Here is a 16,064-nt window from a genome sequence, read left to right on the forward strand (position 1 = left end):
AGAACCAGCTCGTCAATTGTCATCGAGATACGAGCATGGTGGAAACCATTTGGTTCGGGCCTTGATGGCTAGATCCACATTCACTCTGTCCTGAGTTCTGAGTTTTGACTCCTGACTCTTCTCCCCCACCACTCTCTTTCACTACAAATATGGTATATACGTGAGACTCAGAGTCCTACAGTCCTACTACTCCGTATGCTTCGGAGAGGATACTGATCAACCCGGTATTCTGCCGACAGGATGATAAGCAGAATCTCGACCCGCACTCCAAAGTCTCCAATGGATGCTTATGAATCATTGACAGAGCAAGTGACGATAGTCGAACACCACCACTTGAGTCGGTGTGTGAAAAGTGCTTGTTATACCTTTCTAATTGGAGCCCACTTTTCATAAAGACCCTTCCCTGTCATGTCCGTGATCAAATCAAACTCACTCCTGCTAAACTCCTCCCAGGTCTCTTCAACAAGAAAGGAACCCCCCCTCCGTTCTTCCATGCTGCTCAGTGCTTCCGGGTCTTTTAGCTTGCAGGATCATGGATGTGGGCATATGGACCGGGTTTCCGAGAACATCCCGTGCGAGCAGAGTGAGCTTGTAATCGCGACATTCAATGGAAATAGTGGCAACGATCATGCGGAAACTCAGCCAACCTAGGATGCTGGATTAAGACCTACGGAGTATCAGGATTATCACGCCGTCCAGCTGGAGCCTTGGAGGTCCGTCCTCTGCAAGTCATCGCGGGAGCACTGGGGTAGACTACGTACCGAAGTGGACTACCTGACGAGCGAGCATGATCCTTTCTGCTAAATTACCACCCGCCTACTTACTACTAACTAGTACTCTTCCTTTGGATACGCCACTTCTGCAGGGTTGAAGACAGAAAGTTGTTACTACTATCTGGGCTGCGTCTTTCGAACTGAAGTACCTACGGCCCAGATTGACAAGCTGCCTTGTCAGCTAAGAACAACAAGTTGAGATGTTGGCAAGATAGAGTCTAGATAGTTCACACTTCACAGGCTATAGAGTCAGATAAATCATCGCCAAACAAGGAGCCACACGGCAGGCTGGCGGCCAATCACTGCATCTCCAGTTTCTGTCCGAGGTTCGAGTTGTAATGTGTCGATGCATGTCTCATGTCCCGCAATTTGGCGCCTGCCCTGCTTAGTAGCGGTAAAGCTTATTGGGACCCTGATTCTCAAATACTCACTATTAGTTTCCTCAAGAAGCATAAGCATACCCTTATTACCAGCCAGCTGCATAGCCAATTTTCAGCTCAAGCGTCGGAGGGCCTTTTCTACTGTCCTCTCCGAAGCGGCGAAGAGTAACTGGAGTTCCGCTGCGGGAGGAGGCCAGAGGCCCCGCAACCTTCACTTTCTACTCCTTTCCCGTTGGCGTCTCAATTCCACCGTCCTGACTCGTGTCGTCAGCGATTTCCACTTCGATTCTCAATTCTGCCCAACATTATTCGGAGTCGATTACGACTCATAGTTACTTCTGGGCCTCAGCTCAGTGCTGAAGAAACTGATATAAATCTGAAGAATTTGTACGTACTGCGGAGTAGTTAGCCTAGCCTATGTGGCACTGTGTACAACGTACTCCATACGTTTTAGTCACATGACTCTCAGGCACTGAAGCTCGCTGACCGCCTGCATCATCTCGTCTGAACTGCGCCTGGCGCTGCGGCTCGTGAGCTTCTACCGATGTCATGGGGTCGAGGCCACTCATCAGCTGCTCCTGTTATCTCATCTAGACCAGCTTCTGGCTGTCTATCTTCACGTTCAATCAAACAGAGCTTTAGGTCTTGCCTTTTCTTCCGTTGTCTTGCCCCCTTCGCGTTTCGCAACTCCAGCGGGATAACTACTCCGACCGCAGCTATCATTCGTTATCTTCTCCGCATCCGCTCTATACTCATCTCTGGAGTCTGCACAGATGATTACCTCTCAAGAATGGATCTTGCTTAGCAATTTTTCTAGCTAACTACTGTTTCTATCTTGCCGATGACAAGGCTATATGTTCCTATCCAGCCTCGCCCAACATGATGGCCTCAAATGTTATGTCTCGGTTCCTGCCCCCCAGCGGTTCTCCCTCGGTATACGAAACAATTAGGCAACATGACGACGACCTCGATGATCTAGATGCGGAAGAGCGTGCAGGATTAGAATTTGGGAGCGATGTCAACCTAGGCGGTCGTTTTAGTGATCGTGAGCTGGAAGATGCGATGGCCGATGCGACAAGAGAGGAATCCCCGAGTCCCAGTGATACCTTTCTCACCCCTCAAGTCATGCAAAGAGGGGGTTCAAGGAATGCTGCTAGTTCTAGGATTCGTCGTGGTAAGCCTAACGACTCTAGGTGGATGCAGACAATGTCCCCGCGGCCGGATCCTATTGACGATGATGACGATGACCATGATGATGATGTTCCGGCTTCCCTCCTGATGGAGGGCCACGAGGATGATGATGATTTAAGATCGCGGCTCCCACCACCACCCTCTCACCACCTCTCTGATCCCCAGCCCTCTCAATCTCCTCATTACTCCCCACACGACCACATTCGGTGGGATACTACTGGGGATCAACGACCGCATCATGGTCTTCCCCGGCGAAATCGCCCAAAAAGCATCTGGTCCGCCGGTCACCCTAACATGGCTTCGATTGATCCCAAGGAGAAGGCGATGTGGAGATGGGCAAATGTAGAAAATTTAGATAATTATCTGAAGGATGTCTATATCTACTACCTCGGGAACGGGATATGGTCCATTCAGCTACATCGGGTCTTGAGTCTTTTGTGCGCCCTTGCCCTATCTGCGTTGATCTCAACTTGAAGCTCGTGTGCTAATAGCAACCAGGACATCCGCATTTATTGTTGGATTTACTACATTTCTCACAAACTGCATCGACTACCGTCTGGTCCGTAGCAGCAAAACTTTGGATCAAATTCTATTCCCACAATGCACCAGAAATATGCCCTTCTGGTCTACCTTTCTGCTTTGGCTCTTGTGCGCTGTCTGGATATTCAGAGTCATTATGTTCTTTCTGGATATCAGGAGGCATAAGCACATGCATGACTTTTATCATTACTTACTGGGAATCTCCGACTCTGAGATTCAAACGATTTCCTGGCAAGAGGTTGTACAACGGCTGATGAACCTGAGAGACTCCAATCCTGCCACTGCCGGTGCTGTCTCAGCAAACAACCGCAGATTGCTGGGCAGTCAATCTAAGCAACGAATGGACGCGCACGATATCGCAAATCGCTTGATGCGCAAGGAGAACTATCTCATTGCATTGATCAATAAGGACATATTGGATCTTACGCTCCCCATACCGTTTCTGCGGAATAGGCAACTATTCTCTCGTACTCTCGAGTGGAATATCAAACTTTGCATCATGGATTATGTCTTCAATGAACAAGGTCAGGTTCGAACCCTATTCTTGAAAGATACCCACCGAAAGGCCTTGAGTGAAGGCTTGCGGCGTCGGTTTATGTTTTTTGGCATCATGAACATTTTCATAGCGCCCTTCATCGTCGTCTATTTCTTGATGCATTATTTCTATCGTTATTTCAACGAGTACAAAACCGCCCCCTCACAGCTCGGCTCGCGCCAATATACGCCACTTGCTGAATGGAAGTTCCGCGAGTTTAACGAGCTATGGCATCTGTTTCAGCGGCGGGTCAATATGTCGTACCCTTATGCAACTCGCTATCTGGACCAGTTCCCGAAAGACAAAACTGTCCAGGTTGCAGGATTCGTCGCCTTTGTTTCCGGCGCACTAACCTCCGTATTAGCTGTGGCATCCATTGTAGACCCAGAGCTCTTTCTAGGATTCGAGTTAACCCACGATCGAACTACACTCTTCTATCTGGGAGTCTTCGGGTCTATATATGCGGTCGCTCGAGGAATAGCTCCAGAAGACACGAATGTATTTGAACCAGAGTACGCCCTTCTCGATGTGATCGAAAATACGCACTACTGCCCAAATCACTGGAACGATAAGCTGCATAGTGACGAGATCCGAACAGAATTTGCCGCCTTATACCAGCCAAAGATTGTCATCTTCATGGAAGAGATACTGAGCATGATCTTCACGCCCTTTATCCTATGGTTCAGTCTGCCCAGATGTAGCGAACGTGTGATCGACTTCTTTCGGGAATTTACCGTTCATGTCGATGGCATGGGATACCTTTGCTCCTTTGCGGTCTTCGACTTCAAGAAGGGTACGAATCAGGGAACTATTAACCAGCGCAACCCTACAAGACAAGATCCTCGCACAGATTACTTCTCAACAAAAGACGGAAAAATGCTAGCCTCATACTACGGCTTCCTCGATCACTATGGCGGAAACCCTCGGCCCAATCACCCCAGCAAACGCCCCTTCCATCCTCCACCGAATTTCCCCTCCTTAGGATCCCCATCTCTCGTCGGCGTGGGTAACATTGGCCACCGATACGATCCAAGTTTCCCTCGCCAAAGCCAACAATCTGCTCTTGGCGCTACTCGATTCGGTCTCAACGATATCGACTCCTCACCCGCGCCTTCGATGCTCCTCGACCCGCATCACCAACCCTCAATATCAGGCTTCCGCTCCACAACCCGCAACATGCCCTCCCATCAGCCTAACCGCCACCGTCTCGCCCGACCTCCTCCACCCCCCGTTTCGGAATCGATAACCGCCGACAACAACACAGGAACATCATCCATTACACCCCCAGCGGGCCAACGAAGAACCCCGCATGCTGGGGACAGCAACCTCGAAGATTCCTGGCGGATGAATCTCGTGAGCAACGAAGTCGACGATGGCGAGACGGAAGATGTAGATGACATTGTTGGCGGTGCCGGCGTAATCGGCCTGATCCAACAGCTCCAGAAGGCAAACAAGGACAATCGAACTCGGGCAGGCGTAGGGCTTTGATTCTGGTATCGGTAGTATTATTGTTCTCTTGGAATTGCACGAATTTACAGCCACAGTACTTGCACTATATCGAACTCAGATATGAACAGTGTCACTACATACATAGTGTAGCTTTAAATTGACAACTACTACAGCAACTAGCAGTTTATTGGAGATCAGGGCCTCAAGACCTCATCAACATAATCAGTTCATGCACTCTACCTCTTCCCGTAGAGCAAACTATCAGCCAGGGCATTGCCAGCCAACAGACCGAACACCCAGTCGACAACGACAAAGAAAATCTGTGTGGGAGTAGATTCCTGCAAGAGCCTGCATACGGCCAACTTGAATGGATTTATACCCTGAAGGATTGCAATTCTCTGCTATGCTCACCATGAGATGCTATACCTATGATTCAAGTTAGAGAGGTAAAACATGGGGCCTCACGAATAAGTGAGTAGGTAGGATTGAATGATGTGTCAGGAAGGAAAGAGCGGTAGATACGAGCCTATTCTACCTCTACCAACATACCTATCACTATCAACTTACTGTAGGTACCTAGTTTCCTGATAAACTCCACCAAGGACTGAAGACAAAACACCGTTACAGAATCGAGGCTCGGTAACAGGAATAACTAGAGGAACAAGAAAAAAACCAGTTTTCATTAAAATAATGCAGGCTCTAATAATGCAGCAATGCCTGAACGAGAGCTAAACCCCAAACATTTATTAAAAAGACACAGAGAAGTTATTAGGTAGTATAGTGGAAAGGGGCTCCTGATTCCGCCGGCCACGGAAAAGGGAAAGAAGAGGTGGGACTTTCCACGTGGCGTATGTCCATAGGTAATTAGGATTGAAAGGGCGCCTGCCGTGCGGCAGGCCTTTCAAAAGTCTCTGTACAAGAATGGCGTAAGAAGAAGAAGTGTCGTTAGGAACCTTGTAAGGTAGAGAACGAGATGAGAGTCGTTTGGAACGGCAGATTCATGGGCTCGTTAAACGCGTCATGGCCACGTTTATTGGTAGGTTGAGGGAGGCATGGATTCAGATGTAGATGGTAATTACTTCCTTCTGCTCAGGACTTTTGTGATGGCGTGACGAATGATAGTTCCCGCCTTCTCGATCTCCTTCTTCGTCAAGCCAATTGTAACGCACACTTTCAGGGCAGCAGGGACCTTTTGCTTTGGCTCAAAGTTGTCATCGAGGGTCTTCAGGCGCGTTACCAAAACACCATTTGCAAGGCACTATATTGAGCACAGTGTCAGTAACTCGTAGCAAAATGTTGCAGAGAGTAAACTCATACCTCATCGACTACATCCTGCAGGACGAATTGTTGATCCTCCAAAGAAAGCCTCTTTGCCGCAACTACTTCAGGCTTAAGCACAAGAATCATGATTGGGTTCTCCGGTGCACTGGTGCAATAGACCCAGTCACTGCGGGGATCAAGCTGCGTCCACATAGTCTTCGTGAGCTCCCTCAGTTGCGAAACGATTTCCGGGCTGTTCTGAAGTACATTGATTGTGGCGCTAGCGGTCGTTGATAGAAGAGCAGGTAGTGCTGCAGAGAACGTGTATGCGGCAGCCGAGATACGTTGGTGGTGGACGATTTCCTCTGAGCCTGCACAGAACCCTCCTCCTGCAACCAATGGGCCAGCCAGCGAGCCCACAATCATGTCAACCTCGGCGGCGTCCACATTTTGATGCTCAGTGACACCACGCCCTGTCCTTCCCAGAACACCGAATGACCAGGTTTCGTCCAGGATAAGGCGGAACTTATACTTCAACTTGAGTTCAATCTTCACTTTATCAGCTCGGAATCCAAGGGGAATCAGGTATGGCAACCAACAATTCTAGGCAAATCAATCATGTCACCATAGGACTCAAACAAGCCTTCAGTGATAATGAACCGCCGGGTAAGAGGCTTCCTCGCTTGCTCTTTTGTGACCTTCGCCAAAACTCTCTCTAGATCTTCCATATCATTGTGCTCGTACCAACGAACCATACTCCGAGAAATCTGGATACCTTTCCGAATTGCAAAGTTCACTCCCTTATCCGCAACGATGATATCACCTCGCTTCGAGAATGCCGGGATCACACTGGAGATTGTCGAAAATGCTTGTGAGTACATGATACATGCGTCGACGCCAAGGTAGGACGCAACGTCCGCCTCCGTCTTCATGTGGACATCTTGAGTACCGTAGAAACCTCGAGGGCCACAGGGTCCAACGCCGTAATTGCGGAGTGTCTGGATAGCCTTTTCCTTGATAGACTCATTCGTATTGAAGTTGTAGAAGTTGTAGGAACCGAGATTCGTCACTGTTCGACCGTTCGAGAGCTTAGATTTCGGACCGATCGGCCTGGGATTTCCCTAATGTCAACACTGAAGAACCGGAGACCTTGAGATTCATACCCAACAATGACCGGTCTCTTCTCCACCTCCATCTCTTCTAAAGCAGTTGCATTGCCCACAAGCGGCTCTGGAGTCCATTCGTCCACCAAATCATCAATTTCATCTTCCGAAAGCTGTACGACACCGGGCTTCGTAGAATACTTCGGGGCGAGCAAATAGCGGACGGCGAACAGGAACAGAAACAGCTCAACAGCCGATCGGATAGGATCGTTCTGGTAGCTAGACTTCACATATCGCAGGAAAATCGCTGAGCCTGGAACACGGTGGAAAATATTGGCGAGCTCCTGGAGGTACTCGGAAAGGAGGCGCTGAGTCTCCTGGACGTCCATGGTGAAAGGAAATCAGGCAGAAGCGCACGCAGCGCGATGGAAAAGTTGGTGGTTTGTGACAAAGAGCTTACAATAAAAATGATAGCATTGGCTCAGCGTAGAATGAACGAGAAGGACGGAGCTGAAGAAGTAGGGGACTGGAAATGGTGTAGGAGGTCGTTGTTTCAAGCATCCCGTCCAAAATGAGAGGATTCCAAGCCTGAGGCTGCGGCCTGCATTTCCGAGACCCCGGAAGTCTCACGTGACAAGTGAGGACTCTCGAGTCAACACTGGGCATTTCATTTATTGCTACAAAGTCTACGGAGGACTCGGAATCAGTCTGAACAAACGAAAGCAATAAATGGAAATTTGCTAGTCTAATGGTTTCACATAATGAACAAGACCACAGTACACCTCGCGAATACAAAACAAGCCGATAGATATTGAAGCCATTAAGTCTTCCAGAAACTAGGTTCCGGTTGAAAGAGAGAAGAATAACACGGAAAGAGAAACGTGCGCGACAGGCTCAACAGCAACTTCAAAGCGCTGGACACTTTATACATCTCGTTCCCATATTCCATATCAAAAATAATGTAGCAAAATGTAGTTGACAGAAAGTAATCAACTACAAATATGATGACGGGGATGCGACAGGCTTATAGCCCTGGGGAAGACCCTCGCCGGTATAGCTGGTCATGGTGTCGTTGTTGTCCTTGTCAAGAGGTTGCATGAGGTCCAAGGGGATCTCAGGGAAACTGATATCCATGTTCCGCACAATGAGCGGAGCGATGATAAGGACGAGGAACAAAACGAGCATGGCGAAGTACAAAATGGCAAACCGGATCACTCTTCTCTTGCGAAGCTTGGACTGCTTTAGGGAGTAGATAGGCGGGCGGATTTGCCGGCTGTAATTATGTTAGACGGTGAACAAATACAAGGGAACCATGGAAGCCTTACCTTGGGCGCAGCCAGAAGAGGATCACCGAATGGAAAGTGTCGATGTACGGGACGCACAGCGCAGGCAGCATGATGAACAAAAGAATGTGGCCAATGACGAAGTCCGCTGCGAAATAGCCCAGCTCTGTGATCTTGCACAGGAACTCTCGTCCGGGTTGAGAAAGAGAGTGCCAACCCATGTTGTACCATTTTCCAGTCCACCAAGCGATGTTGGACTGGTCATGCTTGAATTCACGGGTCAGGGCGAGAGAAATGATGAGCTTGTAGATGAATCGCTGGATAGCAGCCATAGCGATCATTCCCATCAAGCACCGAGGCCAAGACCAATGCTCGAGGAAGAACATGACCTCGAAAATGACAAGCAGGATGATGACAGCCACAGCGTGAGCAATAGCCGCCAGCACGGAACCAAATTTCTTGCAGCACATGCTAAGCAACGGTCCCATACAGCAAGCCATACCAAAGAAGACACCAGCAACACCAGCGTTGATACCAATCGGTCCGAAGGCTACAATGGCAATACGGATGACGGCGTTAACCGGTTCATTGCCCCCTTCCGCATCGTCAGTGATACCAGTTCGAGAGTTGATGAAAAGGTATGGAATGAGGGTCACTGCAACAAGAAGCAGCGGGGAAATGATCTCGCTGAAAAAGATATTGGTGATGCGAGCTCGAGGAACATCGCCCGATCCCTTCTCCGAAGGCACACCTAGAAGCTTGCGCTTATAACCAGTGATACGGGTGCGAGACAAGCGGCAAAAGCCGATCCAGGATGAGGCATGGGAGCGAGAGTTACCACGAGAAAGCCAGCGGATGTAGTCGCGGTAATCGATGAAAAAGTCATTCCAAGCGAACTGGTGCGGGTTGAAGAGGAATGGTGAGATGCAGAGGGCAAGCAGAGAGACCCAGAACCAAATCAGAGAGGCAGTCCAGACGGTGGAGGTCGAGAAGAGCAACATGAGCAAAAGACGAGAACCAGCGTAAATTGACGGACCCGCAAATCGCGAGTACAGAACACCGAAAGGAATACGGGCAGTCGCAAAACCACGACCGGTACCGATGTAGCGAGCACCGCCGAAGGAAAGGTTTTGGTGGACAGCATTTGCATAAATCTGGCAGACAAACACCTCGAACATGAAGGAGAACGATCCGAAATGCTTAGCCAGACGGGTCGCCATACGCCACAGGCCTCTCTCGGTCAACTCTTGGACAGCCAAAGGAACGAACGAGATGAAGAAGACGATGAAGATGGAAATAACACAACGGTTAACCCAGTTCACAATGGGAGTGAGTGGCGCACAAAACGTTGGCATTTGCGGGTCGGTAACAGGTAAATCAGAGTTGTAGTGGCAGGTGATTGTCTCATGCTTTAAGGCTCCCAAGTTGATCAGAACGACCATGAACATTTGCACAGACAACATAATGAACATGTTGTTGATGTGGAAACCGGCGTGAGCATAATAGAAAGACAGGAACCGATCGAGTGGCAACTGAGTACCCAGGTAATAGTACTCTCTTGACAGCATCTGCTCGCCCATACCAGTACCAATCTTGGTAGTGAAGTTAAGAATAGAGCCAAAACCAAGATCACGACCTTTACCGCACTGGAAGTACTCGCAGTGCTTGATGCGACCACCACGAATCATTGCGTTCATACCAGCATAGATATCTTCGTTGAGGTGCAAGCCTTTCTGGGCCTTGGAGATACCGCCTCTTGTGGTCATGAAGACACCGTTGAGGAAATCGGGGTGACCATAATGCAGCTTTCCACCAATCTGGGCAAGAGTACGAGCAAACAGGGTACCGAACGTCTGTTCTTTACCGGCGGCGACATCACCAAGAACACCAATGTTTTCGGAGAAAATGTATTCACGGGCACCAAGGATAGCAACGGGCGCCTCTTTCGACGTGGCGATTCCGGGAGTGTAGGGCGAAACATTGTCAGTGGTGAGCTCTTCGAACTCAGCGAGAACGCTGCGAATCTTCAAGCACTCTTCGAGATAGTTGTCCTGATTGGCATCGATAACCTGGATGTATTCTCCGCGGTAGAAGATGATTGAGTGGTTCTGGTTGTCTGACTTGCCATCTCCAAGAATGGGATTGCCAGAGAGTTGAACCCTGAACTTGGGCTTCCGCATACCGTTATCGAGAAGTTCACAGTGTCCATCAATCAGGGCAGAGTAAAGACGTGGCTCTTCACCTTCATTGGCCGGGGGTTCTTCATCAAGGTAAGCAATCTGGAGGTCGGGGTAGGCTCGGAGGAGGAATTCGGTATTTTCACGCTCCTCCTTGGTGAACTTGGCATAACGCTGCATCGAAACACAAATTTTGAACTTGCGACGAGCCATTCTCTCAAGCTCACGCTCCAACTTTTCGGAGTTTCCACCAAACATCTGCACGACTTCAGGGTTTTCGACGCGGTACAGAAGCTTGATAGCCCTGCTGTAGTTCATGAAACCGGAGACAGTTCGGTACAAGGTCTGAGAGCGAAGAGAGGACCAGATACGGGTACGGAGCGTGTACTCGGGGGCGGCCGACTTGAAACCAATGCAGTAGAAGGGCAGATCGTCGATCTTGCTCTTTGCGGCATCCTTTTCGTTCTTGTCGTCCTCTCCATTGAACTGAGATGTCTCATCTGCCAAGATCTTGGTGTCCTTGACAAAGCAATCCCACTCGTGAGGATGAAGCTGCTTCAAATACTCCAAAAGGGTGACACGAGAGTAGGGCTCATCTTCACGGATGATCTCACGGAGAGAAAGAAGAATTTTCTCACCATAGTGAGGGATCAGGACGGTGAATGTGGGCATGTTGTCGACGGGGAGAGGCTCCGGCATCGGGGTAGATAACGACTGGGCGAAGAAGGAAATTCGGCGTTCAGCCTCGCTACCTGGTGGGAAGAACTCGGTCTTGAAAGACTGATCTTCCTGGGAAACGAAGAATGTGGGTGCACGCAGAGTTCGCTTGCCTTCTTGCTCAGATGGCACTTGGTGGTACAGAAGCTTTTGCACATGATCGATAGCAAGAAGGTGCTCCCGATACATAGAGATAATGATTGCGTTCCAAACTTGGGAAATCAGGACCTTCGGCTTGTACTTGATCTCCATGTCCGTGGTGGCAAGAACCTTCGAGTAGATACGTTTTGGGAGACGAGAGAAAATATTTCTCCAGGGTGACCAGATAGAAACACCGAGGTAGAATGACCTAGCAACAGAGAAAATGGTGTTGCAGATAATGTACCACAGGTAACTATCGAGGAAGAACAGCGTCAAGTCCATGAACAGCATGAGAGCGAGAAGAACCAGGGGTTGAGCTTCGCACAATACGCTCGGGATGTACGTGACACCAGCACACTGATGGATTCGGTATGGCGATAGGAACTGAATAGGATCCTTGATGGACAGAGTCAAGAAGAAGTAGGACTCTGCGAGTTTGGCACCGAAGACACAGACCCACAGACCGAATGACATCCACATATCGTTTCCTTTCAATCTCGGGTAGCTGGCAGTGAATGTCTGACTGGCAACATACTGACGACCGTGCTTCTTCAAGTAGCTGCCAAAAAGACCGCCGAGAGGCATGACAGCGAAGAAGAAAAAGGTCGCGAGAGCAATGAAGAAGTGAACAATACCGACAGCAAGCGGAATCTTTTCATCCATGCTATCAGAGAATCCGAAGACGAAAACACCAGGTGCCAGGTTGATGACGAAAACCACGATAAGGAAGAGCAAACGCTTAGTGAGATGTTGAGCGCCTGCCCAGCGACGAGGAACATATAACCACTCGCAAATGGTCGCGAAAATCTGAATGAACGAGACCACAGCACCACCGAAACCGACAGCAGACCAATATCGAGAGCCGGGTGGCCTATTGTTGAGTTGCTGCTTGTAATTCTTGGTATAGAGAGTAGGGGCATTGTACGCAGTGAAGAACCAGAAAGCGCCCAAGTGGATGACCCAGATACGGTTGAAGTTGGTGATCAAGTGGAACCATGAACGCGTCTCCTTGTAAGTCTTGAAGAAAACCTTCTTCCAGTTGACCTCCTTAAGCTTAGTCCACCTTTCAGCGGTAGGGATATCGACGAGGCGCGTCTTGTCTTCTAAGACGATGCGTTCAATACCTTCTGGGTACCAGAAAAGCTGGTTCATGTCATCGTAACCAATGATTTGGTTGTGATCACGCTCACGACGGACGTACTTCCCATCGACAATCTCGTAGCCTTGATCACGGCAGTACTGATAGAGAGGGGTGACGATCTCGTTCAGATAAGTGAATTCCTCAACAGGCTCCACTCGGTTCTGGCATTCGGGCGAATTGTAATAGTCGTCCGCACACTTGAAGATGAAGCAAAGACACTCGGGCAAAAATCGAACCTGATTCGCCTCACCCCAGCAAAGGAGGTACAAGGCTACTTGGCGAACCCTCTCATGCTGAGACATCTTGTTCATGCGTGTCTTCCACCTATATTCGGCAGCTTCCAGGCTGTTGTCGCCTTCCAACGCTTCGAGGTTTCCCTCGACATCTTCAGGGTTCTGCTCCGCCTGCTTCTTTGCAGCCTTGCGAGCCTTGCGAGTCTTGCGATCTGCTTTACCGAGCTTCATGTTGGCGAATCCCACAGCATCATCGAGATCAAGGTGGGCTGCAAAGTACCAGCGTCGGTAGTTTGCGTTATCACCACCAATGTAGTCTGCGTGCAGAGACAGAAGCGCCTGGTTGGGAGTCATGCGCGATGCGCGAGAGTCCAGCTGGGTCATCAAGTGGTCATACATATTGCGCATGCTGTCCCGTTGGAAACCGAACTTGTTGACCAGGTCAATGAAAATATCCTCGATTTCTTCCTTTGAAACGGGAACTTGACCATCCGAAGCCCAGGCAGGGAATGGTTCTCGCGAGCGCTGGCCGGCCGGCAGAGCATTGCCGTAATCCATTCCGTAAACAGGAGTAGACGCTCCAGACGACCGATTGCCGCCGTAGGAGACCTGTGAAGAGGGGGGCCGATAGCCATATCCTTGCCCGTACTGGCTATCAGTGTAGCTGTTGTACCGCTCATCTCCACGACCGTAGTAATCCATGTCGGTGGCACGAGCAGTTTCGGACCTCATAGTAAAATCGCTGAAGGTCTCGGATTCTTCCTCGGAGTCACGGCCACCACGGCGTCCTCGCTGGCCATTGCCCTGATCGTAGTATTGATTGCCGTAATAATCGTCATTGTGGCCGGCATCATAGTAGCCACCATCTTGCTGGTACGCATTGTTGTCGTATCCGCTGGAATCGTGTCAGCAAGTGGACCCATCATCCTAAAGATCGAAGTAAACATACCCTCTATCGTAGTAGCCATCCCCATAGTCATGGTTGTTATCATAGTAGCCCTGATGATTGTGATCATCCTGATAGTAGGCATCATTATGGCCTTGATGATCATAACCATCATCGTAATGGCCTTGTTGGTAGCCCTGGCCTTGTTGATAGCCCGACATTTTGGCTTGCGACGATCACTAAGTATAATTCTGGATATATCAGCCGTGTTGTCGCTAAGAGTCGGGAAAAAGGACAAGTGTCGGTCGCCAGGGTAGACTCACAAACACAGCAGCCCATCAAAAGAAATCCGATTGAACTCAGGTGATTATAGCATGTACAAGCGATCGTTCGGCGTTGTAGGTTAGAATCGGCGAGAAAACTGCACCAGGCGCGTTGTAAATGTCGTTGATTTTGGCGTATACGCTCGGAGGCACCGGACCAGTCCGTTGACCTTTGTACAAATCAAGCTTAACTGGGAAAGGGCTGGATTTTTTATTCTGCTCTCGACGAGATGAGCAGTTGTCGAGATGATTTCCAAAATGTCAAAAACGAATGGAGGAGTGATGTAAACGATAGCGAGAGGAACCCGTTTGAGAAGCCAGGAAGGAGGACCGCAATCTCTCGCCTCCTCTTCTTTCCCCGAACGAAAGGCAGGAGGAAGGAAGGGGGGATACGGTCCGTCGGTGATCTCGACACTCAAGAGTTTTTTGAGTGAAGCGATAAAAGAGCGGACTGGGGACTCAAAAACAGGGAAGGAGAAAAAGTGAAGTCGCAAAAAGAAAGGATAGAAGCAAGCGAAGGACGAAGGGAGGGAGGAGGCTTGAGTTCCAAGTTGAATGGTCAGCCAGCGTGAAAAGGGAATTGATTGTCCAACTCGAGAGCAGGGAAAATCAGACTGGCTGGCCTGCCAGTACCAGTGCCTGTCCAGGACTCCAGTAGTGGCTGTGGCTATTTTTACATGGTTACTAGTTAGTAGTACCATCTGCGTACGCGTAATCTGTAACATTACCGATCATGCCAGCGCAGCTCATCGTACCAACTGTATATTTCTCTCCCACAAAGGCCAATCCACTCGCTGAAGACGGCGAATTCGCGTTCTTGTCAAACTGATTGCCACTTCTATGTCTTGTATTTTTCTGTACGGAGTACGCTTCATGCTCCTCAAGCTGCCAGTGATATCTTGTCGAAACTTGGCAAGTGTATGATAAGGCAACTTCATGCAACTTCGTCGTGCAATTCGATTCCGCTGCTTCGCTTGAGATCTGGTTCCAAGCTCCGAGTCCCGTCACACTACTACCGACTTATCTGCCTAGATCTTGGACTCTCGATGAACATCATGGCGTCTCGAAGCATTGATGCACCAACAAATAACTCAAAGCGCAAGAGCGGATCCATGGATGTCGCCGGAACGCCCCTGAGCCAGATCCACCGCTATCTTCCTTCGGCCAATCGAGCCATGTCCATGATTAGCCGTTGGTGGGGTGTATTGGAGTTGGTACTGGTTTTACTCACGGTATTGTTTTGGTCTGGTATGCAGGGATGCGCTCTCGTTAGTTGTCATTCCTCACAATTGGTTTGCCATACAACAGCATTCAGCAACCCATGGGGATCGCCTCGATAACTGGCAGCTTGGTAGCTCTGCATGCGGCGAGTTGATACACAGAGATTATCATTTCCCTTCTCCATCTCATACTGGCACGGAGTATGCCTTGATAGCTAGGTCTTGATGTGTTGGGCCGGCAAGAATACTGCTGGCAAACGGAACACCTTTCCTGAGGATATATGCCTACTGAATCTCTGACTTCGAACTCTTAAGTGATGAATATTGAGTGAGACTGATTTGGTGTTGCACAAGTGGCAAATCCCAGCCGATGCACAATATTATATTCGTACCTACTTAATACTTTATACTTAGCAGTCCAGGTAGCCCCAACGGGTTTGTCTGAGCTCATTGTCGAATACTCATATCTCATATTTGGGATGGTTATACTTCGTACCACCGTATTCCGCTCCAAGTAGGTAGAGTTCTGCTCCCCGTCTACTCCGGTCTCTCGCCCCATTGTTGGTCCCCTGAGATAAGGGTCAATCATTAACAGCCGATCTTCCACATACTACATACTAAGTTCTCTCGTCAGCTTTTTGTGCTCTCCAGCTATCAACGAGGCAGCCAACTACTGTCGGCGTTTTATTACAACTCACCTAGGCTGCTCCGA

General features: G+C 49.4%; 4 protein-coding genes across 4 annotated transcripts; 2 read left to right on the plus strand and 2 right to left on the minus strand.

Annotated features, from left to right (window-relative positions):
• The first annotated feature begins 1,702 nt into the window (after positions 1-1,702).
• atgI (autophagy protein ATG9) lies at positions 1,703-5,066 on the plus strand. Its single transcript, XM_073713380.1, has 2 exons — positions 1,703-2,781; positions 2,843-5,066. The coding sequence occupies exons 1-2, from the start codon at positions 2,033-2,035 to the stop codon at positions 4,905-4,907; spliced, it is 2,814 nt and encodes a 937-aa protein (XP_073564322.1). The 5' UTR covers positions 1,703-2,032; the 3' UTR covers positions 4,908-5,066.
• A 609-nt stretch (positions 5,067-5,675) lies between these two features.
• On the minus strand, positions 5,676-7,789 carry lcbA (serine C-palmitoyltransferase subunit lcbA). The gene is made up of 4 exons (XM_073708439.1): positions 7,292-7,789; positions 6,728-7,238; positions 6,186-6,677; positions 5,676-6,126 (listed from the first exon to the last, which is right to left on the minus strand). Exons 1-4 carry the CDS (start codon positions 7,618-7,620, stop codon positions 5,944-5,946), a joined length of 1,515 nt encoding a protein of 504 aa, XP_073564323.1. The 5' UTR covers positions 7,621-7,789; the 3' UTR covers positions 5,676-5,943.
• Positions 7,790-8,224: 435 nt separating this feature from the next.
• BJY04DRAFT_224931 (1,3-beta-glucan synthase) lies at positions 8,225-14,030 on the minus strand (the record flags this gene model as incomplete). Its single annotated transcript, XM_073718093.1, has 3 exons — positions 8,225-8,504; positions 8,557-13,818; positions 13,873-14,030. The coding sequence occupies 3 exons, from the start codon at positions 14,028-14,030 to the stop codon at positions 8,225-8,227; spliced, it is 5,700 nt and encodes a 1,899-aa protein (XP_073564324.1).
• Positions 14,031-14,945: 915 nt separating this feature from the next.
• Positions 14,946-15,771, plus strand: BJY04DRAFT_203739 (uncharacterized protein). Its single transcript, XM_073713381.1, has one exon. The coding sequence runs from the start codon at positions 15,053-15,055 to the stop codon at positions 15,470-15,472; it is 420 nt and encodes a 139-aa protein (XP_073564325.1). The 5' UTR covers positions 14,946-15,052; the 3' UTR covers positions 15,473-15,771.
• The last annotated feature ends 293 nt before the right edge of the window (positions 15,772-16,064 follow it).

Source organism: Aspergillus karnatakaensis, assembly GCF_047715665.1.
Source record: "Aspergillus karnatakaensis strain CBS 102800 unplaced genomic scaffold BJY04scaffold_106, whole genome shotgun sequence".
In the NCBI taxonomy this organism is placed as follows: Eukaryota; Fungi; Ascomycota; class Eurotiomycetes; order Eurotiales; family Aspergillaceae; genus Aspergillus; species Aspergillus karnatakaensis.

Coding starts and splice junctions, on each gene's coding strand:
- BJY04DRAFT_203739 (XM_073713381.1), top strand. CDS start 15,053: ATGATAAGGCAACTTCATGCAACTTCGTCGTGCAATTCGATTCCGCTG.
- lcbA (XM_073708439.1), bottom strand. CDS start 7,620: ATGGACGTCCAGGAGACTCAGCGCCTCCTTTCCGAGTACCTCCAGGAG. Junction 7,239..7,291: donor AAGAGACCGGTCATTGTTGG/GTATGAATCTCA, acceptor GGGAAATCCCAG/GCCGATCGGTCCGAAATCTA. Junction 6,678..6,727: donor TGATTGATTTGCCTAGAATT/GTTGGTTGCCAT, acceptor GATAAAGTGAAG/ATTGAACTCAAGTTGAAGTA.
- atgI (XM_073713380.1), top strand. CDS start 2,033: ATGATGGCCTCAAATGTTATGTCTCGGTTCCTGCCCCCCAGCGGTTCT. Junction 2,782..2,842: donor CATCGGGTCTTGAGTCTTTT/GTGCGCCCTTGC, acceptor AATAGCAACCAG/GACATCCGCATTTATTGTTG.